Source organism: Falco punctatus (assembly GCF_963210335.1).
Source record: "Falco punctatus genome assembly, chromosome: 1".
In the NCBI taxonomy this organism is placed as follows: domain Eukaryota; kingdom Metazoa; phylum Chordata; class Aves; order Falconiformes; family Falconidae; genus Falco; species Falco punctatus.
The window spans coordinates 122,141,591-122,168,376 of NC_137580.1; the positions used below are offsets into that span (position 1 = coordinate 122,141,591).

General features: G+C 41.5%; 2 protein-coding genes across 5 annotated transcripts in view; one reads left to right on the plus strand and one right to left on the minus strand.

Moving 5' to 3' along the window:
- The window catches only part of HLF (HLF transcription factor, PAR bZIP family member), a 37,531-nt gene extending 25,955 nt beyond the window's left edge, over positions 1–11,576 (plus strand). The window contains 2 exon segments of the mRNA XM_080394620.1: positions 3,912–4,132; positions 7,239–11,576. Of these exon segments, the coding sequence (XP_080250746.1) occupies positions 3,912–4,132; positions 7,239–7,454 (437 nt within the window). The 3' untranslated portion in view covers positions 7,455–11,576.
- Positions 11,577–18,807: 7,231 nt separating this feature from the next.
- The window catches only part of MMD (monocyte to macrophage differentiation associated), a 43,889-nt gene continuing 35,910 nt past the window's right edge, over positions 18,808–26,786 (minus strand). For all 4 annotated transcript variants that reach the window (XM_080374180.1, XM_080374179.1, XM_080374182.1 and 1 more), the window contains 5 exons: positions 24,665–24,825; positions 23,754–23,828; positions 23,273–23,374; positions 22,384–22,453; positions 18,808–21,078 (listed from right to left, as the gene is read on the minus strand). In XM_080374180.1, the coding sequence (XP_080230306.1) occupies positions 20,878–21,078; positions 22,384–22,453; positions 23,273–23,374; positions 23,754–23,828; positions 24,665–24,825 (609 nt within the window). In that variant the 3' untranslated portion in view covers positions 18,808–20,877. The remainder of the gene's footprint in view (positions 21,079–22,383; positions 22,454–23,272; positions 23,375–23,753; positions 23,829–24,664; positions 24,826–26,786) is intronic.

Below are 26,786 nucleotides of genomic sequence, written 5' to 3' on the forward strand. Positions count from 1 at the left end.
GGTTGAGACACATCACTAGGGTGGTATGAGGGGAAGTTTCCATTAACCATTGTTCCCAGCTTGCATCCACCACCACCGTGGAGTTCTGCAGCTGGATTTCCAAAAGAGCTTAATGCTCGAAGAGCTCTTGTTTCAGCAACTTAAATAGAGGGGCTAAGTTCTTTCCAAAACACTTGGCAATCGTCAGCCCCCATTGAGAACAAAGCTAAGCACATTAAACAGTCCAGCCACTTCACTGCAGTGAAAATTTGGCTGCTGGTTAAATAATACAGAGACTGGCAACAAAGGCACCTGGCTCCTGATGCTGAGCAGTGAGGTGCTGTACCTTCGCCTGGCCTTGGCGGCTGGTGTTGTAGGCTTGCTCCTTGGCTGATTCCTTGTGCATTACAGCCTCAGACCAGCTCTTTCTCTGGATGTTGTGACAGCTGTGAAGCTTGCTGATGTGAGGATTAGTCGGCTGCTGGGCACATGACGTGCAGATTGCCGTGCTTATTTGACCTACCTCTGATTGCGAGGAATTTAGTGCATAAAAATAACACCCTGAACAAATTTGGCAGAAGGATGCACAGCTAAAGTGCCATGCGCACACAGGGAGAGGAGCTTGAAGAGCGATGTAACATGAGGCCACGTACTGTACTCCTGCAGGAATATCAGTGCCAAGTCCAGCGCAGCCCACGCTGTCGTCTTGGGTTATGACCAGTTCCAGCGGCACATAGATGTAATGGCCATTAGCCAGTAAACTAATGAAGACAGGTTCCTGGCTTGTATTATTGGCAAAACTTGACAGAATAAAGAAAAAGATACCAAGTGCCAGGAGTTGCCTAATGTAAAACACTGGTCAAGGAAGTTCTGGTTTTTCTGCCTGGGGTTTTAGACACCCTTATTAACTCTGTCGTTCTCAGTGGAGTTACTGATCGTTTGCAGGAGCGTGACAGAACGGGGAGTCAGCCCGCATAGATGTTAGAGGTGCCAGCGTAGGAGTAACTTACAGGCAACAGTCTCTGGGCTTAGGTGATAACGCTTAGCTGTGTGCATGATTTTTCAGGCTTTGTGTTAGTGCATAGCATTCGCCTTGAATGAGCTTCACGTTGGCACCTGGAGCATCTTCTGTTTGCTGAAGGACCGGGTCTTTAGTACTGAGAGCTTCTTAGGCCGGGGGGGTGAAGTGTGTGCACGCAGGGAGCGAGGCAGGATGCTGATGGCTGTAGGTTCTTCTCCCTGATCATGTCTGAGACACGTTGCTCTTCCCCTTTTTTGCTATTGCAAGGGTAAAATGCGATACAATACCTTGGTTTCCCATGTTTAAAAATGGCATTTTTGCCATTTCCTTGTTAAGAGAGATTTTTCTTGAGGCTGATGATTACGAAGCTCATGTAATTGTGTAATATGGCACGTTGTAGGTAAATGATAATATGTAAACTGATACTGTGTATTTAGAACTTCAGCAATATTTAAATACAGGCTCTTTTGTGTAGGGCAATTAGGAAGCTGGGGCAGATTTCACAATCCGGTTGGCTTTTAGAAACACCCTGCATACTCACCAGAAATACTGTAAAAGTATTCAGAGCTAGTGTCCTGCTTCGTATTATTCAGTATTACAGAATTTGCAAGATTTGTCTGCGCATATGTCTGTATTTTGTCTGCACTAAAGAAATACCTGGCTGCTCTGGTGCAAGTGCACTCACATCACAGGAAGCTTTCCTGCATTTAATCCTTTAAATAAGCCAGTTTCTGCCAGCCCATATATCTGAGATGAGATCAGCCATCCACTGAGAGCGGGGCTGCGCGGGGCCGCGAGCGCGGAGCCGGTTGGGCTGGCTCGGAACAGCTCCTCGGCTGGGATCTCCGCAGCAGCTGCGCGGGCGCGGAGGGGGCTGCGGGGGGGGCGCTGCGGGCCGGGCAGGGGGAGGGGGGGCTGCCCGCCGGCTCGCTCAGGCGCCCCCCGCCCGCCCCGCCCGCCCTGCGGTTCCTCCGCGCTGCGCTTGCGGGAGCACGCGGGGCCTGGGCTGCGGAACGCGCCCCCGTCCCGCGCCGCCGGCTCGCCGAGGCGAGAGCGCCCCCGGGCGGGCAGCGCGGGGAGAGGCTGCTGCTGCCTGCCCGCCTTGCCCGCCAGTCTGCATTGACTTGCCGTGCCCTCCTGCCTTGCCTTGCCCGCCTGTCTGCATTGACTTGCCGTGCTCTCCTGCCTTGCCTTGCCCGCCTGTCTGCATTGACTTGCCGTGCCCTCCTGCCTTGCCTTGCCCGCCTGTCTGCGTTGACTTGTCTGCCTGTCTGCCTTGCCTTGCCTACAGGCCCGCCTGCCTTGCCTTGCTTTGCCTTGCCCTCTTGCCTTGCCATGCCATGCTATGCCTTGCCTTGCCTACAGGCCTGCCGTTGCCCCTGTGGCCAGCAGGCAGGCAGGCCGTGGTTTCTGATTCTATTAACGGGGCACAGCAGGAAACGTCAAGTTTTCAGCACCGGGGTGTTGGCAGCCGCATGCCAGGTCCAGAGGCAGAGGAGGAAGCACGGTTGGTGCGGTGCGGGTAGCAGCATCCTTTCCTCTCGCTCACCGTCCCATAGATGTGTATATATTTTAATAACTTTGATCCTCCTTTTCTCTTCTCCCGGGCCCTTACTAGCCTTTCCTGGAAGTAGATTTTATCAGTGCCATTTTAAAACTGGAGTTACAAAAGACAAGCTGTCTGTTAGCAAGGCCTGGTTTGTGCAGCGCAAGTCCCTGGTGCATTTTCTGTGCAGTTCCAATATTGTTGTTTTGATCTTCTATATTAAAATAAAAATGACATTGTTAATACTGGCCTTGGTTTCGAATTAGAAATGACATTTAATGTTTACCATTTTACACCCTAAATATTGCAGATGTGAGCACAAATAAGGAAATATTATGCAGTCACAGGATGTTTGTGTAGTTATTATGAAAGCCGTCATATCTCTAAACTCAAAGTGAATTAGCTAATAGCCAAAATTATAAAAGAATATCTGCTTCAATCAGATGTCCTCCCTCTGAAGTCTCTAAGGCTTGTACTTCTGAGGGATGTGAAAACTTCTGAAAATTCTGCCCTGAGGGATATCCATGTTTAGGCAGCTGACTTTAGGATCCTATTTTTGGAACCTTTGGTTGAGATTTTAAATTGGATTTTTAATGGGAATGGTGCCTGAATTGATGTTGTAGAATCTTGAAGGCCATATCTACAATTAAAAAAGTAAAAGGAGGGGGCAGTTATCATTCTTTTCTGGGGATGGACTCCTTTTTATTAACTTTTATATACCATAAAAAGAGCATTGTGGCATTCTTTCATTCTTGCAGAGCATCTCTAAGTAGTCACTGTAGCCTTTGGTGTTGCTAGTTTCCTTCACTGTCTTTTAGAATATTACTGATAGTATTTAATAGAAAATAGTAGTGGCCTTTGTGGAGTACTTCAGCACAGCTAGAAAGTACAATTTTGCAAGTACTGCACCATTGGTTGTAAGCTAAACGTACCCTCAGAGGTGTATATGGAGAAATCTGTGTATGAGAAATCTGGGAAGGACTGCAGATAAATCAGAGCTCAATGACAGTACTTATGATTTGTTCCTGAGGATGTGATCTTAATGAAGTGGCACAGGTTGGAGCAGCATGTCTTCTGCCTACAGTCTTGTGCAACTAAGTTGTTGGATTCAGTGATCTTAATTAGCAACCAAAATTAGGAACCAGTTCTGAAAATAATGGCATGAACATGTCTGAATCTGAACGTGCACCCTACAAAATGGACAATCTAATATTTAGCAAGAGTAGATACCAAATTCACAGTGAAAGCTTAAAAAGTTACTGCTTGTAAAGTATTTAGAAATGTTTTAAAATCCATGGTCAGTGATGTTATTTACTTTTTTTTTTCTTCCCCTAACATAGCTGAATTTAACCTTTATTTCTGTAGGTCAGATCTTGCCAGCAAACCGAAACACACCAAGTCCCATTGATCCTGAGACTATCCAAGTTCCTGTTGGCTACGAACCTGACCCTGCAGATCTTGCTCTTTCCAGTATTCCTGGCCAGGAGATGTTTGACCCTCGTAAGCGCAAATTCTCTGAAGAAGAACTGAAACCACAGCCGATGATTAAGAAAGCTCGTAAAGTCTTCATTCCAGATGACCTGAAGGTAAATTGGAACTGGTGACAAGCTTGTTTGTACAGACTGTGTGATCGTTACTCTGTGAGGTGCAGGTTTGGAGCGTGAATCTGTTTTCTCATGTAAGGTAAATCTGCCAAACTAAATACGACTTTGTTGTAGTATAAAACTGTTAACGGTTCTGAATAAGACAGAGGGGAGGATGTCCCTTATTAGTTATGCAACAGTTGAAATTCATGAGATCGATATTCATTTCCTTTGTATGCCAGAGACTTCCTGCGTGACCTTGGACAGGCTTACTTTGTCCCATATTTCCCACTTATGAAACACTCTGATCATGTTTCCATTTCCTCCATTCTCTGTCTCATCAGCACAGACTGTGAATTCTTCAAGGAAGAATCCATCTCTGACAGGGTCCATGGAGGTCCCTGATAATGTTAGAATTAAGTATATTATGTTTTATTTGGAAGTTTCTTTAGCTCTGTTTAATAATGAATGGGAACACTGCAGTAAACGCTACTAATCTAGGTGAAAGAATCAAGACTAGTTATAGGAAAACAACATAATTATTCTCCCAAGAAATACATTTTAATGCAGTATTTAAAATATAATAATCATACATTATTTAAAAAGATCAAGCATCCTTGTCTGTGCCTCTCACTGCTTGAGATGTGAAGAGCAAAGAGCATGAGGAAAGCAGAACAAACTGATCAACTGATTCAGCTTATCAAACAACTGTGAAAATTGTCATTATTTGCAAAATTCTATTCTCAATATATGATTTCCAAGATGATCTTTTTTATCAGATATGGACAGTGCAGAATTTCATTCTGCTGTCGCTACTGCCGTCCAACACAGACTGAGGAGCTGGGAATCCCTGGCTGCGCGTGTGAAGAGGCTGGAATGCCACGTGTTTACACCAGATCGCTAGCATTCGGGAAAGAAGCCGATGCTATCCGCTGTCTGTGTCCCTAAGGATACTGTTGTGCAAGCTAAAAGCACAGAAATCACAATTCCAGTAGTGTTCAGGTGGTAGTTGGTGTCACTTTGTAATATCCTCAGCTTTCATTTAGAAAGATTTTATCTGTAATGTGCCGTTACTTACCTGGGCAAATTTTACTACTAGTGATGCTGTGTTGGCATCGTGGTGTGCTGAGAGGTCTGCCTGATGAGAGGTGTCTGATACGGAGATGTGGGTGTAAGGAGGCTGGAGTTCACTCCTTAGTGCCATTTGTCATTTTGTGGTATCTCCTAGGAATCCTAAAAGCAAACTTTTGCCAAAAATGCTGTTGGATGCTCCATGCTGAGGCGGAGAATACCAGTGTCGTGCATGCGGCAGTGGGGCACATAAGTTTTCAGCCCAAGACTGAACTAGAAGTTCGGGGTCTCTCGTTTCTCTGAGTTAATCACACTAGTTGCCCTTGACTCATTTCAGAGCGCTTGACCCAAGTGCTGCTTCTGCCCTGGCATGTGGAACGGCTGTGGAGTTCTGGGGGATGGTAAGCAGATTAGGCCAGTCAATCGTCTCTGGGTTGCATGTGATTTTGAAATGCCAGCCTTACCTCTTTCAGGCCTGGATTAAAGGATTTGCCATAGCAATTTGTTAAAATAAAGAGGGATGAAGCCTAGGTGGCACACTAATAAATTATTTAAAGCTGATTTTTATGGAGTGGAATGAGATGGGAAATTATAAACAAGATTTGGGTCATAGCTTTTTGCTGCACGCTTGTTTTTAAGAGGATTTTTGGAGGTCCCATCTAAGTACAGGTGAAGAGCAATTTAGAGATATGTTGGCTCCAAATCAACGTTGCTGCACACCTTGTTGAGCTAAACTAATATAAAGCAGTTCTAGGGTACTTCTAGCCGTTGTTTTGCCCTTCCTTTGCCTTACGCAAGCAGCAGGAGAAGATGCAGAGCCCAGCGTTAGGCCTGGCATGCCGCGTGCTGCAAGGCCCGGGGCGGTGGGGCGTTCGCGCGCTCAGTGCCGCGTAGGCGCAGATGGCCCCTGTGCCCCGTAGCGGATGTGGGGCAGTGCTGCCGTGCTTGGTGAAACGAGAGAGCCACGCAAGGACATGCAAGCCTGCAAAACCGGGGGGATGACTCTGGGAGGGGAAGGCTGAACTCTGCGACTTGACTTGATTTTACCTGATTTTTTTTTTTTGAGGGTTGAATGGCGACATCACTCTTACTGTGCGGGGGACTGAATTTCACTTTTCGTGAGAGATTCTGCCCGCATTGTATTTACTGAGTTGTTCCAAATTTCTGGAACTTAATTCCATTTCAAAGCAATGTTTAAGCTGCCATTTCACTGAAGGCCACCTCCTTGGAAGAGTGGAAAAATCAGGTAAAATCAAGTCGTTATTAGAGTCTTTGATGCACCAATGCAGTAAGGTGATCTCCTAGAGGCAATTCTTTAGGGATAACGCTTTGGGAATGTGTTAGCTTACGAAACTTCAGAGGTTAGTGGATCTATTTCTGGCAAATGCTTTTTTTCCATGGTCAAAGCCTATTGTATTAATCTCTTTGCGGATGGTACCAAAGCAGCATCATCGTTGTGCCAAGGAATCCCCTTCCAGTGACTGGCTGTACTGGGGTGCAAACAGGAGCGCCTCAGGGCTCGGTAGAGAAAGAGCTTTGAACAGAAAAAAGAACTGAACGGTGAGATGAAATGGGTGATACCAACAAAAGGAGTGAACCAGATGTTGGCTGGCAAAGATGAGCAGGGACGTACAGGAGGTAATTAGTACTGCTCCAGCGACCGGTAGCGAGTGAGTCATGACGCGCGAAGGTGGGTATGCTAACTAGGTCAGCATCGATGGGAGATGAATTGTACCGCTGCAATATTGCTTCAGCTTTCCTTGGAGGAATTCACAGTCAAGACGATGAGGGGGTTAGCGTAAACATTTTGACAGAAACACACGCAGGCATCTGTGCGCTCTGGATGGATTATGCCATGTAAGTCTGTAACTTTTGTCCCAGCAGCGCCTGGCATTGTCAGGGCTCGCTGGGCCAGGCCAGCAGAATGCGAGTGAAGTCACCGCCGGGCCGGAGGCTGCGGCTAAGAGCACATCCTGGTGGCTGCTGGGTTTATTGAAATCTAATATCTTGTTTGTTTCTTCCTGTGTTTAATGAGCAGGATGACAAATACTGGGCAAGGCGTAGAAAGAACAACATGGCTGCTAAGCGATCGAGGGACGCCCGGCGGCTGAAGGAGAACCAGATTGCCATCCGCGCCTCCTTTCTGGAGAAGGAGAACTCGGCTCTCCGCCAGGAGGTGGCCGACCTACGGAAAGAGCTGGGCAAATGCAAGAACGTCCTTGCAAAGTACGAAGCTCGACACGGCCCCCTGTAAATTCAAGGGGGGGGGAAGTGGTTTTTTTTTTTCTTTTTTCTTTCTTTTTTTTTTTTTTTTTTTGTTGTGGGTTGGCATTTGACTAGATGGACAATGTGTTTCCTGTTTGATAGCACCACACCCAAACCAACCTTTCTGTCTTCAGCACTTTACCAGAAGCAGAAACAAAACTGACTTAACGTTATTTTTTTTTTTGTTTGCGTATGTGTGTACCTGCGTATATGTGCACATGTGTGTTCACATGTCTGTATATGTGTGTGTGCGCTTGTGTGTGTGCATGTGTGTGTGTGTGTGTGTGCGCGCGCACGCATCTCAGCACTTCCCATTTTTACGAAACCCTCTTCAAAGGGTGCCACATTTTTACCTGGACTGTTGAGAACCGCCATAGTAAGCTTTTTATTATATTTTTTCAGTGCTGCTTCAGAGTAGGGTTTTTATGTTATTGTAACCAGTTCCATCCTCCTGATTTACTTGGAAAGATCCCAGTATAAATTATAAAAAAAGGAAAAAAAAAAAAAAGAAAAAAGAAAAAAAAGTAGATCTCAAGTTTTTTTCGAGAGTAACAAGCTATTGTTTAAGTATGTCTAATCAGAAAAGTTAACATGCTAATAAAGTGCACAAATAATAATTTAGTACTACACTGCAGAAATATTAATTTATAGATTGCTTTTGTTGTATTTTAAGTTTTGGTGATAATTGTCTTCAGATTTAAAGTGCTGTTAGACTGAGTTAGCTATACTCATTATAGATCCCATAATGGCTTCTCTGTAGCTATTAAGATTCCTTTGATTTCCACAGACCCCAGGTAGGTAGGAGTACTATCGATAGACCACAGAGTGTGTGTTTTGCACTGTCTGTACCTGAAGCAATAATCCTATTGTACGCTAGCGCGCATGCTGCCCGGATGTTCCTAGTGGACGTAGGATGGTTTCCCTACCCAACAGGAGTTTTAATGTCTTTAACAAAAAGTTAAAAAGTAAAAGACACATTAACGTGAGCATGCTAATTGTATCCCTGCTCTAGGGTGCGCATGTATAAGAAGCAGGATAATTAGTTGAAACGAGAACAAAATTAATAGTATCAAATCAGATCCGATGTTGACATCAGAGGGGCTTTTCTGTTTTCAGTTAGTTACGCATTTCTTCAAGTTCCATTTTGTGATTAAAACTTAAATAAATACCTAAATTCAGTTGTTTTTTCCCATGTTTTGTAATATATTTTCTGTGGATTATATCTTGCTGTTTTAAAAAATCACTTTTATTCAGTTAGAAGAAGTCACTGGTTTGCAAAGCCCATTTTTCCTAGTGGTTGTTGTTTTGAGTGTGACATGAACTGATGGTTCTGAACTCTGTTGTTTTAAACTATTTGCTTTTGAACACGTATGTTCTAATATAAAGTGGACTTCTGAAAAATGAATGTAAGAGACACTGGTGTATTTCAGAAGGGGACGGTGTTGTCATATACTGTGGTTAATCCAATCAATCTAAGTGTTTACTATAGACCAAAAGGATAGATATTATAAAATGTATAAAGTTTATACAGAATAATTATAGTATGTTCGTTTTGTACAGTATTTTTCAAGTACAAATACTGACAATGTATTTTGAAAGACATATATATAGCAAAAAGATAAAGCTATTCCATGTTTAAAATATATAGCAAAGATATATATTCTCCATTATTGTACAGAAAGGAAATGCTTAGGGGTTTGTTGGTTGTTGGTTGTTTGGGGTTTTTTTTTAAATCTTTAATATTTTAAGCCTACCACAGGCACACTGGCATGTTCTGTGCTTTAAATGAAATTTTAATGGAAGTAATATAGCTTTCCAGGATGTTCTGTATTACTGAAAAGGAGAGACTATTATTTTCCATCAGAATCACATATATAAACTGTTTAACAGGGACAAAGCACAACATGGATTTTAGTCATATTGATTGGACAATACAATATTTTGTAAAGGCAGACAAATAATACATAACACACAAAAACCAGTCATTTCTAATCTGCTGCTGCTAGAATCTGTTTCCAGCTGAAATTTTTTTAATAAATAGCTCTGTTCATGTATACAGGTGTACGTACTGCATACGGTTATTAACATGTGAGGAAAATATGGTGCTACATGTCTTGCTCACAGTTTTCTCAGTGTTTTGACATTATTTTCAAATAAAAAGGTTGTTCATTCCATTAAATCATTATTCATGCTTCAGGAGATTGTTACAAAGGATTCAACATTTTGTTCAGCATAAAAATACCCTTGCATCAATGGCATTTTTTTTCCAGTATTTTTCCTCAAACGTGCCTGACTTGTCAGCATCCCGTAACGTGCAGTACTTGCCTGTGGACCATTTATTCAGCAAATGGAATTTCCATGTGCTGCAGCAAAGTTTAAAGTCTAGTAAGTTATTTTCTGAAGGTCAGTATGAGCCACTGGATGCGTGGGTAGAGAAATGTGCCTGACGGTGCTCGGCCCAGGTCAGTGCATCTGCTGTAGCCACTACAAAATAAACTCTTTTTCCCCTTTGGAAGAAGTGTGACCATGGCAGGCCTTGGCCAGCGGCTGCTGCGCAGCGTTAGCAGCAACGTAGCACATCGCAGCGGCTTGTAGTCACCCTCACGCTGAGTGTCCTTGGGCTGACGCTTGCACAGCAGGGACGGCGTGCGTGAGAGCCGCTGGTGCGTAGGAGCTAGACCGGCGGTAGGGCGCATTCTGACCACAAAACCTTCTTTAAAATGTAAAAGGCAGCTTGGAAAAAAAAAAAGATCAATACATTTGCAGATAATTCCTTTGTTTCTTTTGGGCAGGGAAGGGGTGGGAGATGGTATTTTTTGTAGGCTGGATAGCACAGGGGTTTCCAGCTGCTACCGTGTCCAGTGGTCCCAAAGCTGCTCAGGTGCCACCTTGCCCTGTCCGGCCGTGCAGGTGGGTGGGAGGGCAAGTGTGCAGCTCAGGGAGCGGGAATGTGCTGGACGGAGCGGGAAGGGCCCCCAGCAGCGGCCGGGGCAGCTGGCGCAGCACAGGCTGGCGGCTGCGCTCTTGGGGGAGTGAGGACTTTCAGAGGAGCCTGGGGGACTTGCCATCAGAAAAGCTCACACCACCACCACCCCCCAAAAAAAATAAAAATTAAAGGGGTAAAATATGTGGGCTAAAACTTGGGAAAAAACCAGGTTGTCTCCCCAAAATAAAATTTTAAAAAATTAAATAAATCAAAGTTTAGCTCATTTTCCATTCCCAAGGACAGCTTAGCTGGGCTCATCTCACCTCTGATGGCATTGTTGCTCACGAAGGAGCTTGTAGGTATATGAAATTGTAATTTTATAAAAATAGAAAAATATATATTTGCAGAATAATTAATAGCTTGTCTAAATAATTCACTGACCTCTATTAAACCATAAGCATTGGTAAAATGCTTGTCTTTGTTTGTTTGTTTTTGCTGAAACTTAGAAGTGATTTCTTTTTTCTTTTTAAAAAAGAATACCCTCAAAAAGAAATTTAATTTGAGCTGTATTTGTGAATACAAGCACCTTGGGGCTCTCCGTGGGAAAGCCCGTGGCAGAGGAGGCGGGGAAAGGATTACTTATTTTCTTTTTTTGAGCGGTGCTAAAGCCACTAAACCTAGCACCATGGAAATAAAGTTCTGACTTGAATCCACAGAAGCAAGAAATTCAAAATGAAAGGCAGGCACCTGAGCGAGGTTGTGCCTACACGGACCAGCACAGCCGTGCGCTGTAACTGCAACTGCGAGGAGCTCTGCAGTGCCCAAGGACCTAACCTTTGAACAGCTTGCCTCTGTGGGTTTGTAATAACCCCAGTTACTGCTTTAAAACTACTTTTGCATGTAATTTACGATAGAGATGTGCAGTTTATTTTGTTGACTTTTTTTTCCTATGTGAAGAAAAAAAAAAGTGTATTAAAACTTACAAGTGATCAACCATTGTATTTCTGGCAACACCACAAGACAGCATCTGTTTAAAAACAAGTTTAACAAATAAGATCAAATTAAGTGTATGACATTAAATGGATTGCATCCTGTATGCTGTTCAGCCCAAATATTTCTTTTTTTTTTTTTTTTTTTGTCTGTTATTCTTAATGTTTAATAAACTTTTAAATTTTTCTTCTCTCACTTGTGTGCTTGCTTTGGTGTCTCGGGGCTCAGGGCTTTTGGGAGGGTTTATTTAATTTTTCTCCCCTATACGCTGGTCTGCGAGTGCCCACAGCCTCCAGCCTGGGCTGTGTCCCCCCAGCGGGGTAACTGGGGGGGCAAACGTCGTCCCCCCCCCAGCCGCCCCCAGGGCGCTGCCAGCAGCCTGGCTGCCTGGGAGAACAGCCGCGTGTAAGCACAGCGAACGCAGAAATACATGAAATCTAACTGTACTATATGTAGCGCCATTTACTATTTTACTTATATATAATAATAATATTATATGTAACATATACTAAGCATTAAAATGCTACAGTGTAAGCTCTGTTACGTCATGTAATTATGTACATATATACACATCATACACATTCTATGTATCATGAGGTGTGAACATACAGTAATACATGCCTAAAAATGCTGCTTATTAAGGAATACTTTGTTTATTCTAGTATAGAAAATAAGTCATTAATTTTAATCTCCATTATATTTAGTTTTATATAGACCACACAGCAGATACCATATACTACATGCTTTTAGACACATAGTTTGTACGAGTGAGAAACAAACTAACTTGGCACTAACGCTTTATTTATACAAGTTAGCCATTATATTATGTGTACGTATGTAGGTATAGGTGGCATTGATACAAAGGTCTGGTTTTAATGTCTATGCTATATATTATGCTGAAAGTCTATTTGTTAGAACACACGCATGTGTGTGCACACATGCAAACCCACATATACTCACAGGTATGTGCGTGCACACACACGTGCTCATCTCTTGCTCACTGTTACCTGTGTAGCCACACAGCTAGATACAGAGCATCATACATACAGACGCATACAAAGGGCTGTGTATTAATATATAGTGTATATTATGCACAAAATACATTTTAATAACACATTCACTCTTGCTTAGTCTCCCCCCACCCTGTGTATGTGTGCACACACTCCCTAGCTTTATCTCTAAAATATATAAAAATAAACTGATATACTTTAGTACACATACAGATATTAAAAGTATATATAGAAAAATGTTTTTAAATTCCATTTTCATATGGCAGAATTTATTTTTAGAAGTATTGTTATATTTTTATAATTATATAAAATATTTATGTATATTTACAGAAACATTTTTATCAATATAAAAGTCTGGTTTTAATGAGACACAAACCATATTCATTCTAACACACACACACACACACACACACACACGTGCCCATCTGTGTCTCTGCCTGTGCACATCCAGCTCTCTGTAGGGCTAATTACACTTTCATAGCACATACGTAACAACATTTACTTTATTAGTATGAATATATATATATATATATATACACACACACACACACACACACACACACATACATAGATTGCAATGCCGTAAAGGTCTGATTTTTACTATATATGTTATGCACAGAATATAATTGCTATAGCACCCAACCACACACACACACACACACTTGTGCACACATGGGTCTCTCGCGCATGCTCTTGGCATAGCTCCACAAAGGCAGAAACTTAATAATTGTATTTCATATGGTATATTTATCATGATTTAATAATTGACTATAGCTCTATCATATATTAATAAATAGATAAATACGTAAATAAAAAGATTTTATTGTTATAAAGGTCTTTTTATGATAAATGGTACGTATTATGCACAAGGTATGTCATAATATATGCATATGCATGCACATTCTCACACACATACATGTGTCTGTACAGCTAAATCTCCCAATTATATATATGTACACCGTTGTATATACAAAATCAATTACATTTTTTTACTGTTTATTTAGCAGAATCTAATAATCTACGTTTATATTTATGTAGCTATAATGGTATATTTTATTGCTATAAAAAGACCGTTTTAATATACATTACGTATTATGCACAAAATATTATGTTATTAATTAACACAAAATGTTATTTGTGATAACAGGCACATGCATGACCGTGTACACACCTCACTCTCGCTGTCTCTGTGTCTATCTAGTCATGTAGAAATATAATAATTTTATTTCCATCTAGGACATGTAACATTTTTAGTAAGTTTTTAAAAATTATTTGTATATGACGATGCATCTAAAAACAGTTATCTGGGTTTAAATAAAATAACATTTTTTAGTTTAAAAATAGTTATTTTGGGTTTAAATATATAGTATATATAATGCACCAAAAATCTGGTTTAATGACACAGAAAAACTGTTGCGCACGAGTTCTCCCTTCCCATACAAATGCGTGCACAAGGGCATATGCACTCATGGGTGAAAGATCTATTTAAAAAAATCGTTGGGTTTTTTTTTGTTTTCCCACATACTCTCAATCACAGACACGCACAAAATAATGTGTCTTAGATAAAGGTTTAAAAATTGTATTTTCACATACTATATTTAGCTGGATTTATTTTTAAAAGTAGTTTTACATTTTTGTATGTATTAAAAAAATATAGAAAGTAGATTTTATTATTATGAAGCTTTGGGTTTTTAGAAATGTCATGTAAGATACCAAGTGTATTCATTCTAACCCGCTCTCATCTCTGTGTGTTTGTATATGCACATTTAGCTGTATACGCACATAGCTAGGCAGAGATATAAATTCAAGCATTATACTTTCATATAGCATATTAAACAGCATTTACTTGACTAATATGACTTTATAGCTATTAATTGTATTAATACTTTCATAGCACATTTAGCAACATTTAATATGACTTTGTATCTTTTTTTTAACATACATACATTGTTTTGATATAAAGGTCTGGGTTTGTTATATATGTTCTATATTAGGCACAAAATAGATTTGCTATAATGCACAAACACACGCGCACACACACCCTTGACCCTGCCGTGTGTGCATGTGTGCACACGTGCTTGTATTGCATGCACTCTCCCTGTGGAAAGATACATATATATAAAAAAATAATATTTCAAACAGTATATTTATCACAATTCACTGATTAATATAGCTTAATAATATATAAATGGATTTTATTGCTCTGAAGGCCTGGTTTTATGATATACACTATATATCATGCACAAAAGAGATTTGTCATGATGCACAGACCTGCATATGCGTGTGCACCCATACATGTGTGGCTATATAGTGCCCTGTCTCTATGTCTCTATATACTATTGTGTATATAGCTAGCAATTCAAATATCTTTTATATATAATTATATATCTATATATCAAACATAGCCTTTAATAATCTAGGTTTATATTTAGGTATCTCTAATTATATGATTTATTGCTACAAAGGTCTGTATTTAATATACGTTATGTATTATGCATGAAGTTAGTTATTTGCTATAGTTAGTTATATACAGTTAGTAACTATATATGTGCTATATAGTTATTTGCTATAACGCAGAGTGTCTCCGTGCATGTGCATATGTATTGATATTGATAAACAGCTACAAACAAATAATGAAGTTTTCAGGAAGCATATTTAGCAGCCTATTTTTAATACATTTCTATTTCTACGTATAAAATAGGCTTCAGTGGTGTACAATGCCTGTGATTTAATGTATGTGTGTTACGCATTCTGCACAAAATGCGTGTCCGTAAGCGCCCCTCGGCAGTGCCACCAGGGGATCCCCGCGTGTAAGCGCCTGCGCCCTGCGGATGCTGGGGGGCCCCGGCGGTGCCACCGCAGACAGGACAAGGAGTAAGAGACTGAAATTGCAGCACGAGACAACACGGCTGGGCCAGCGGGAGAAAAGCCCGGGAGGGCAGAGGGTAAAACACCGACATGAACCGCCGGGAGGATTGTGAAAGCCCCGGTGTCAGAGGCTTTTTGGAACATGCTGGCCGAGCGCGCCAGGCACGGCACGCAGCGTTCGGCCGCCCGCAGCCGAGGGTGGGCTAATAATACCGGAGAGTCCTTCCAAGCTTTGCTTTCGGTGATTTAGCAGAAGGCTAATTAAGGTGCTCAGCACCACCATCAGCTTCAAGACAAAAGTAATTTTCATTCAGCCTAATATGTTCATATACGAAGATATATATTTAAAAAAAAAAAAAAAATCCACGTTCCCCCTCCTAAACTAATCCTTCACTTCCAAAGTGCCTGGCTTCTCATTTGAGAAGATGGTAGAGTTCCCACAGTAATGATGTTCAACCCTTGAGCATTTCTGACACTATAAATCGTTGCTGTTGGAAGCCAAACATGCCACAGGTTGCCCCAGCTCAGGAGGTGTTGGGGGTTGGGTTTCGGTGTTTCAACATCCCAAATAACTACGGCTCTCCGGCCAAACATCCCGTGGTCTGGGCTGAACGTCCTTCGGAGCCGAGGCTCCGCCACAGGCTGACCCTGGCACAGAAGCCACATACTGTGGCTGGTGACCACCTGCACACACCTCTGCGTCACGCCTGGAAGCCAGCACCACCCACCAGGAAGCGTGGAGACGTCTGCTGGAGCAAAATTCACTCATTCAGTAGGTCTCTACTAATGGCTTTTCACCTAGGTGAAAATTTAAAGGACATTTTCTAAGGCACCTAAAGGATTTGGGCACCCAAATCCATCACCAAGTGGGGCTCGTGCCACTAAGCCACAGACATCTGAATATCTCCTGAGAGGACGCTGGGCTCATTAGTCAATGATGTAACTGCTGTTACAGAACCGGTGCTGGCGCCGCTGCTATAGCCCTTTGCAAGAGGACGCTGGTGCCCCAGCTCACCCGGCTAACTGGTGCCCCGGTCCTGCGAAGTGCACCGGCACTGCCACCCTCCCTGCTCGCGGCCAGGCTCACCACAAGCAGGAGGATGCCTGGTGTGAGAAGCAGCTGGCAAACTGCTCAGTGGCGGAACGCCAGCCCGTGACAAACTACTACCCAAACAGGAATCTGAAAACCTCTTTTTTTAAAGCCACCGCTCTCCCCAGAGAGGGAAAGCCTGTAAGACTCTGTGAGCTCAGGCTGTGCGGGGCACAGATGCTCTGAAGGTGTTTCACCTCAAACTTCTTCGTGTTTGATTTTCAAGGCGGGCTGCAAAGCGCATCCAGAACCCGGCGGGTGTGTTTAGCCCCCGGCACGGCGTCACCTCTGCTCTACCGCCTGTGCCACAGCCGGGCGGCACTGGTCCTCCCGGCACTGCCAGACACCTAACGAAAAGCATCCGACCGCTTCCAGCTCGCCACTAGCGCACGCTTCGGGTGTCTTGGGCACCTGCCCTTCCCAGACTGTGACAGTTCTTAGTGAGTTTATCCAGACGGACGAGGAACGAACCATTTTCAAGGAGCAGAACGCCAGCGAGCAGCCGGCAGCTCTGACGCACCACAGCCCGTGCCACAAGCCGGGGCTGCTGCAGGGAAGGCAGGACCGACAGCACCCACACCGCGGAGCTGGCAAGCGCCCACCTTGTCATCCCGGCCATTCTGTTGTTGACTATTTTTAACTTTAATCTTATGACACCTATTGATGGCAAAAGCAATTAGCAAGCAGAGACCAACATCCTGAATTCTTTTAAAAATAGCAAAGCACCGAGAAAGACTTAGTCAAGCACATGATGTGCACGTGACGGCCTTAGCCTCCAGAGAAATCACGTGGCTAAATACCCCAGACCTAAAGAATCGTGTAGGGGTCCTGAGCATAAGGGACACTTAAACAAGAGGTTTAATAGAAAAAAAGAAAAAAACCTCTATGAAAAACATTAGTACCTTCTCTAACTGGTTCATTCCAGCCCGACACAAATGCATTTCACCAAGAAGCAGCTCTAAGAATGCTGACACCGTGTGATTTACACAATTCGTGGATCAGCGTGCAGGAGCTGTTACCAGCTGTGGAACTCAGGTAAGGAACCACACTGTGACCGATGACCCACCACAGCGCCGGCCCTCAGCCTCCGCCGTGAGTCACCAGCACGGCCAGCACGGAGGAACTCCTGGCCTGGGGAACAACCAGAACACTGTGAGCGTGACGCAGGCTTGGCGCTTCCAGTCAGGGAAAAAACCAATAAATCAGAACAAAGCTGTGCGAAATGATGTTAAACGGAACCACCTTGTCTGTGTGCTAACACCGACACAGAATTTCGTTTTTAGAATTCTGGAAAAGCACCATAACCAACTGTTTCAAAGAGCCTGAAGCGTCCCTTTTCTACACGGTAATTCAAATAGATACAGCAAAAACCATGTTCAGACACTCAAACCTCCTTTGAAAGGGCTTCATTGCTTACCTAGAACTGGAAGAGTATAATACAATATCTTAACACAATCACAATTAAGAGGGATGTGGGGAAGACATAATTAGAAAAGCAGCCCAATTTTATCACCGCTTTTGGTAGCAGAAATAAACATGAATAGTTTATCTGTGCATTCCTTGTTGCTGTTGAATTATAAAAACCCAATATAATTCAAAGCAGTGCACTCTAGAATAAATCCTTAAATGAATCCTTGCAGATAACAGAATTATTTTTTAGATGCAAACAAAATTGTATTGAAAAAATAGAACCTAGAAGTGATAAGACCAGAGGTATCCAGTATTCAAAGTACTCGTTGCATCCTGGACACCCTCTGGATCTGCAAAACTAGGACGCACGTTATCACCGCTTCATTTAGACTCAGTGTATTTGTTGCGCTTCTAAAACCTAGAGGCACGGAAAACAGAGAAAAGCAGGTGCTTTTAAAAACATTTTGCTTCAGGAAGGCAAAGAAATTACATCTCTGCTACTGCAGCAAACCTTACCGGGAAAAGCACTGTTGTTACTCCTGGGAGGAATCAGCCTGGAGAGCTGTAATTAGACAGGGGGGCAGGGGGGTTAAAGAAAAAAAAAAAAAAAAAGAAACAAAGGAAAAAGCTAATTGACATACTTGTTTTCCAGACAGAAATGCATTTTTAGTTCAGCTTGTCTATATTTTATGCAACGATACCCCTATAGGGATAGGAGAAAAAAAAAAAGTTCAGTGTTATAAAACTGAAAAAATTCAAAAACCAGTATATAATAAGACAATTGATCCAGAACAGCAAAAGGGAGCATAGTAAGTTCCTGAAATTCATCAAGATTTAGACCTAAATCTACTTTTTTTCCACAGCACAAACTGAGTAACTTGCATCGTGTTCTTTCCTACTGTTTTAGTTTTAAAGAGTTGACCGAGCAAGCACAAGGGTCCTTGGGTTCAACTCGATCCCTTGTGTCAGGAGCACCAACAGTGTGAAGTCTCTCACTTTCCTGCTTAAGTGTTGGAGGGGAAAACACCAAACACTACGAATACAATGGTTTCCAAATTGCACAAAATGTTTATTGTTAGTCTAGTACATTCAATATCATATTGACTAGAATACAGTAATTCAAAATATTTTTGGCGAATTGAAATTTTTTAAAAACCATTTCAAACACTCCAAAAAGCAATGCCATGAAAAATTAACTTAAAATTAAAACATATTCAAGCAATAGTTTCACTTTTGACTACAGAAAACCTTTACATGTATTTCAGTGGTTTTAACAGTTACTGCATTTAAACAAAATATATGAACTCACAAAAAGTGGAAAATATTAAAATAGACACAATGTTAAAAAAACTGAGGCATCCAGATGTGCAAGACTGTTGTACTAGGAATTACCTGCCCAGCTGTTCCTTTTGTCCTCTTTTGGGGCAGTTAACTAGTCTGCTGTAGTGGTGCCGTTTCTCCAATCACCTGATAACACCACACAGCAAAATTCTTCAATGCCTTGAATTTAAAGTTTGTCCCTCTTGTAAATTCTGTATACAAATATATATATTCTAAAATACGTAACCCACTGGCAAATCTAGGTGAAATATTAAATGGTACCTTGAAAAACATTCCTATCTTGCTACTTGTTGTTTGCAGACAGGCAATATCCAGAACAAAATCTGAAAAAGGCAACACATTTTGGTTTTGTTTTTAAATACTGACATGAAAAACTGAGTAAATCAGAAAAAGGATAAAGTCAATCTTAATATAAGACATTCATTATAGAGCGGGACAGGATACAATTGTTAGACAAACAGTATTACAATGACTTTTCTACTTCTGGTCACTTAACGCACGTGTTCTACAATCATGACTCGCTACCACAAGTTTGGGTTTCCTGTACAGAAGGACAGCAACACAATTAAGACCAGTCTGACTCTGTCAAGCCCCAGAATGACAAGTGACACCGTATCAGGTTCTTCAGGCTCTCCTCCCTGCAAGGCTGTGCTTGGGAAGAGCCAACAACCTCGAATTCAAAGCGGTCAGCAATCGCTCTGCTCCCGCTGCTCCGACCGGGATTTCCCAACAGAACCACCCCAACAAAAGCCGGTGGGAACTGTTCTGGTGGCCAGTTTAAATCCCTTCGAAAATCCAAGCTTAGTATCACAGCACTACTAGGTGTACGCGTACTCTGGAGAAATAAGCGGCGCTCTGGTTTGGACAGGGGGGTGTTAGCTGTCCCCTTCCACTGCCAGCTCGGCCAGCCCGCTTTCATCCAGGCTGCTGCCTAGCTGGGCAGCACGGAGCAGAACTGGGAATCTTGAGGAGAAAAATCACATCGCCTACCTCTCTTAAAGCACTTAATTTCCATCACTGATAAAGCCAAATTAAGGTGCTGTTTAAGTGGTACTACAGATGAGCAGAATACTGTCATGTTAAAACTCAGCAGAATCACATTTAGGTTTTAGTCTGTAAAAGTGGTTATTACAATTACACCTGTAATACAACCTTTGGAAGAGGTACAATGTTTGCTTGTCAGTACAGTGTGTGGAATGTAACCATTTCTTGCAAGATTTTGCAACATGAGTAACTGCATAGATGACAGTTGTGTGTTTTCAGTTCAATAAATGTACTTCCCAAGTTTACAAAAAACACAAAAAGTTTCTATAAAAGTCTTATTATACCAAGATAATGGGTGGTAAAAGTAGATTATTTGTCCGATTCATGTTTAATAAATGAGTAGTGGAAAGGCGATAGAAACCAATTTCAAATCAAAAGAGATTTTTGCTATTGCACTGACTTCACCCTTTGAATCACTAATTTAGAAAAATTCACGTAGTTAAAAATTGTAAAACTAAACTAGAATACAAAATTTATTTGTAAACATCAGGTAGCCAGTTCTACTAACATGGAATGGACTCTTGGTACTGCAGTACAGTATCTTGATTATTTACAGCACTTGCCATACGATGGGCAATTGCAGGACACATACAACATCAGTTCACAGTAACTGTGTTCAGAGAACTACCAACGTCAGTGCAGGTTTTCTGTGCAATTGTCCAATTTCCCCGAATTCCTTAGGTCAAATAATACTGTTACAGAGGCCAAGTGCAGATTACTTTGCGTGTATCAATCATAAGTGACGAATTATGTCTGCAGGACTTCTGTAAAGGTACTTCCAAATGGCATAGTAATGAACAGCAGCTGCTGTGGCCACAAAGAGGTGCCAGATGGCATGGGCAAATGGAATGACTCCATCGCTCTTGAAGAACACCACACCCAGACAATATATCAAGCCTCCCCAGGCAACCTCCTGAAGTCCATCGGTGTTGCTCTGTCAATTAACAAGGAAAGATGAGAACTGTGGTATAAAGGAGGGAAAGGTATTTTAGGTACAAAATAGCAAGTGCTTTCCACCCCAAGAGAAGAAAGCTGGCTGTCAGAACTTCGAGCATCTTGGATTTGACAGACGGACAAGTGAGAAAAATCAGCATATTTATATTATACTTTGTGACTATATAATAATATGTTTATAGAATATCTCTCAATAGCACTATAGAGGTAACAGCAGGATAACTCAAGAATTGAGACAAGTTTGATGCTTTGCTTCATGCTCATGAACAGAGCAGACAAACATGCAGAAAAAGAAAACCACAGCACCGTGTGCAAGCGTTGAGTTTAATGCAACTCCCACTGGCTGGATGAAACACCTGGCAAGGTTTTGGCATAGCAGAGCATTCACATGGACAGTTAAGGCATTATCTTCTAGATGTGTCAGATTTGTATCAGCAGCAGACAGGGTTATTCAAAGTTATTCAAAATGTGTGACTATAAATAAACGATAAAGTTTTGAGTTGGACAAGATGGTGTAGATGCTTTACAAATGCACCAAGAAGCTTTTTCTTAATAAAACCCCAAAACCCCAAAAGCACCAGTTGCTGAGAGATCAAGTATCCCAGATATGGTGCATCAGTTTGATACAGTTCAACTGCTTCTCAGCTTTTAAATTTTCCCCTGCTTCACTAATAAAAAAAGCCTCTAGTAAGAGCCAAAATACTCTAGCTTTGTTGCCCCTGAGTAATTTTGAAAGGGGCAAGAGTCAATTTACTTCTCCCATCTTGGTCCAGACCACAGCATTAATTGATTTCCAGAGAGCTCTTACACATACCAAGACAAAAGACAACGTGCTATCAGAAATCCACTCCGCTGCTATGAAGAAAAAGCTTCTTTCCCAACTTGTGAGTAAGTGGGCATTAAGTTCACAAACAGTAAAATCTAGAAATATTCCTCAACAGGTTAAAGGTACTTCACATCTGTATCATTTTTACTCAAACAGAAGTAATTGAATTGTTACGTCCAACATCCTTTCAGAAGTGAGGGTCTTCAGAAGTGAGGTCCGGGACCTAAGCTCTTTTCATCTAGACCCTGTGGCCCAGATTCAACAAACCAAGGTAGCATTTCATTGACATGTAAACCATAAACCCTAAATATAAATTACTATATTTGGTTCTTATGCAGAGAACATTTACAATTATGGCGGACTAAAATCTTTTCAGATGAAAGATAGCTGCAGTGGAACTTAAGCTAGTTATAAAAGGAAAGTCTGCATGTTTGTAATGTTAATAGTCACATTCCTTACCATGGATGTCACTACCAGAGCAGGAGAAAATCCCATCGCTAAATAGAAAAAGAGTTCAACGATCTTATACCTAAAAAGGAACAATTTGAGTCATCTAAGGAGGTGTACAAGAGGATGAACATTTCCGTCAATAGTAACAAAATATTTCAGGTTTTATGTTAGCATGGGTCCATTAAACTATTCAAAAAGCTTTCTGTGCAGATAAGTAACCAATGTTTTATAACATAAACAAAGCTAGCCTTTTATTTCTGCATTGTACAGTTGCAGGTAATACCTTGCTCTCTAAATACTGCCTAAATGCATGCATCTGCATTAAGTACTAGTGAGAATAAAACATCGAGACAACTTATTTTCTTATTTAACAAGAACCTCAGTAGCTCATTGCCAAAACAAAAAAGTTGGTTCTTGCTTGCTCCCTGAGGATATGAAAGCAGGCTCAAGAATTCATATCTGAAACTCAGGGACTTGCACTTCAAAACAAAACCAAGAAGGTAGCAGGAGTCAATATGCATCGGTACCTATAAACAATATAATGTTGCAATATTATATTATTACCTAATGCTACATAAATCAGGGGCATAAGAAAGTCATAATTTCAACTGCTTTCTTACCCTACCCACTCTCACCCCTGCTTTATTGTAGCAAAAGTTAAAATTTTAGAAGTGGATACTTCCCTCCCAGTCCTTTAAGAGAAGACAATAATATAGCCTAAAGACATGTTATTACAGGGCAAATATAATTATCTTCTGACAAGACCTAAGTCTGCATCACTCTCATCATGTATTTCCACTTTTCAATGTGTGAAAGGCTGGATAAGAACACTCAGAAAGCAAGAAAGCCCACACCTTTTAATTTCAGTTTAAAGTTAAATGCAAATAATAATTCTTACTTTTCATGGTAGAGAAACACATAAATGGTTCCTCCAGCAGCCATCAGCCAGATAAACCAACGCATGTGAGATGCCAGAGGTCCGAGCTCACGTAGATTTAACCTGGAGGTACAAAGATTTAAACAGACAAAAGTCACAAATGAATGGACCAAACCGACACAAGACTAGTAGGGTTTGATAAAAATAAATATTTAGAGCTGTAAAGTTAGGCATGATGCAGGGAGAAGACACTTGGGACATTCTATATGCAGACAGGTAGAAAGTGCATTTGCATTGATGTAAGGGAAGTATGTGGGTATGTGGAATATAAACTCCATCCTGCTGTTTTCTAACATTACTTTCAGCCAATCCCAGGGGATTACATTGTGATGCATTCTGCAATGCATTTAAGACGACACCTATAGATTTTGGAAAGTCACAATGATAAAACATTTACATTGGAAAAAGCTTTAGTTTTGAAACTGCACTTCAGATTTCTTACCACGGTGCATATGATGCTGCAATAAAGACATAGATCATCATTCTGTCACACATGTGAAAGCAATGCTCCATTGTCCTAGTAAGAGAGAGAAGAAGTCACCAAGACAGATTTTGGAAAGGTTTTTTTATCATTTCAGTTTCCTGACACACTTTGGTATTACTCTGGGGAAATACCATCAGCTCCATAACCTCTTAAAACCATCTGGAAGACTGTCCAGCTGACTTCAGCTTCAGGAAGTCACACGCAAGACACGCAGGAGATGAGCACTCCTCCGCTCCTCTCCCCTTCTCTCCCCCTGCATCCTGCTCTCCAGCAAGCAGGCTGAAAGCTGTCACCTTAACTCTGCCTCATCCAAAACCCGTTACCATTCAGCGACTACTAGTACAATTCAGTTTATGGCCCAGAATTATAGACAGGTCATAATGGGACCAAAAAGTAAAATAAAATTTAAAAATAACAAATCAAATCGCATCTTAGTTCTGCTATTGCTGCCTTGCTCCCAAGGAGGCTTTCTGCTAGTTAGCTGTGTGTCGTATTTTAATTCCCTTGGCAAACTCCATGTTCCTTAAAATATCTGAGCACACCATAGTCCCAGACAATGTTCTGACTTCTGCAGTGGGATTATATCCACTATGCAGTTAGATTGTGTTTTTCCCATTTCATTTTATGGATTAAGAGCCACTAGGGCCTAGAAAAACACGTATTTTCTTTGTGAAAAAGCAGCAGACATTAGAGTTCATTTGTATTCTGAGCCTGGCTCACTATTTCTTCCAACAGAATCAAGAGTGTTTTCTTCATGATTCAGTACAAGGTACCACTCCAACCTTCTGTAAAATTGTGTTTTTGACCAAGAAACACAATGGAAAAACATCACAGAACATGAAAATAAAACATACATCTTATAGCAATACCTTAAGTGGCTCTTTTTCCAAGAAACGATATGAAATACTGTGGAGACAATGAAGAGGGCGCAGAGCCCCATGCCATACATCCATGCTGTTATCTTTTCCCATCGATCATCAGACAGGCGGTGGAGAAGGGCACTACCCACGATCGCGGGAACAATAAGGAACTAAGAAAACAAAAGGCCACTGTTAAGTCTTCCCTGGCAGCCAGCGTAGTACCATCCACAGCACCGCACCAGTGGGGCAGATAAAGTTCCCTTCCAGGCCCTATGCTGTGCCTTAAGATATTAATTTGTTCACCTGAACTGTAAATAAGTTTCACAGGTTAAATTCTTGGCAGTTTAACCCAAGCCTCACATGATAGAACAACAAAGCTAGGTACAAATAATGTTTAAACAAAACTGGCAACTCTGCTTTGCATTACAGGTTTGATAGCTGGGACTATCTAGCTGGGCCAGCCTGCACTGCCCGCGCCCTTTACCTACCTACAGACAAAGAAACTGGGGCTCTGATCACAATTATAGTGCAGAAGATGCAGAGTATACCAAATGAATCTGAGAAGTAGTTAGTTAATCCAGAGATTTAAAAAAAAAAAAAAAAAAGTGGCTTTTACTTTAGGCTTTTGAAGTACATCAACTGTAGCTCCATTCCTTCCTTTTTTTTAATTTTTTAGCTATATTTCCTTCCTTTTTGCAAAATTTAGTACATTTATGCCAAAAGCTGCAAAGTCATGGAAATGAAAAGTATGGTATTCCTATATCCACAGCATTTGGACAGAGGTGAAAACACTTTCCAGGTCTTGTAACGAGCCTAGGGAAGTTGACCTCATGCGCTTTGAGGCCAAAAATAGCCTGCCAGCCTGGCTTCTCATTTATCACAAACCATAAATTTCCATACACATATCCTGGACAGCCCCCACGTTCAAGAAAGGTTCAAGTGTTTCACTCCTCAGGAGACCAGTCACGCCTGTTTTCCACATATGACATTGCAGTTCAAAGTGCAGCTGAAGCCCTTGAGACAGCAAGGAACTGATGAGATGTGGCAGTTGGGTCATTCAGTTTTTCCAGGGACAGGAAGATACTGATCTCCAGAAACCGTTTTTCAGCAGTTTCTTTAAGCTGTGCAGACATGCTGTACCCACGGTCATCAGTTTCCTTCCCAATTTCTAGTGCAAATTTCAGTTTTGACTAAACTTGACAGAGAACTAAAAGGTTTCAGAGATTATGTACCCACAAGTATCATCAACGCAAGTGCTAGGTAAAATAGCAAATCCCTGCAAATCCCCTGCTCAAAGCCTGAGCATGAACTGCTCAGAGATTCTGCCTGGAGCTCTGATTGATACCATTTTATAGGTAGGAAGACCTCTTTGGAAACTAGATTTAGATATTACACTGAACAACTTGTCCTTCCTACACAGATATCCCAGCCTTTTACCAGTCTACTGAAGTATTTCACAAATTAAGATACGATACGTAATACTCAAACGGGACAACACAAGAGTTTCATACCAATCACTTTTCCCAGTAATTATTGTATGTGAAGTTATAGGGTTAAACTAAACAAACAATTTTCTTATCACCTCTTTCTTTGTACCTTCAGAACGAAGAATACAGCCATGACTGAGCACATGAATGAAGACCTGAATTCATCGCTTTTCTGCCTTGTCAAGGCTCTGAAGAACAATCCTAATTCTCACAGGGAAGAGCGCTATACTACCATGAGAAGGATTTACTGTGTTTTCTAAGTATTCAATTCGGGAACACTTTCCCTCTGTGCCTGATATGCTTCATGGGAACAGTTAGACTAAACAAGAGATGTTTTATTACTATTTCTGACCAAAAATAGCTAAAGACAAAATGCAGAAATGATACCCTGCTGTTCCAGCCAACTGGATAAAAGTTCTTTAGCTACTAATGCCATAACAGATAACATACGATACAACAGACTTCATTGTATCTAAGCTCCATCTTACAAAAGAAATGTAACACTGTAGTCAACAAAACTGGGCAGATTTTCCCATGTTCATTTGAAAACAATCTCTAGCCCAAAACCTGCGTTTTAATCTTCAGAATGGAGAAGCAATCAACTAGCCCTTTAAAAGGAGGGCTGTTTAGCAAAAGAATCAGAA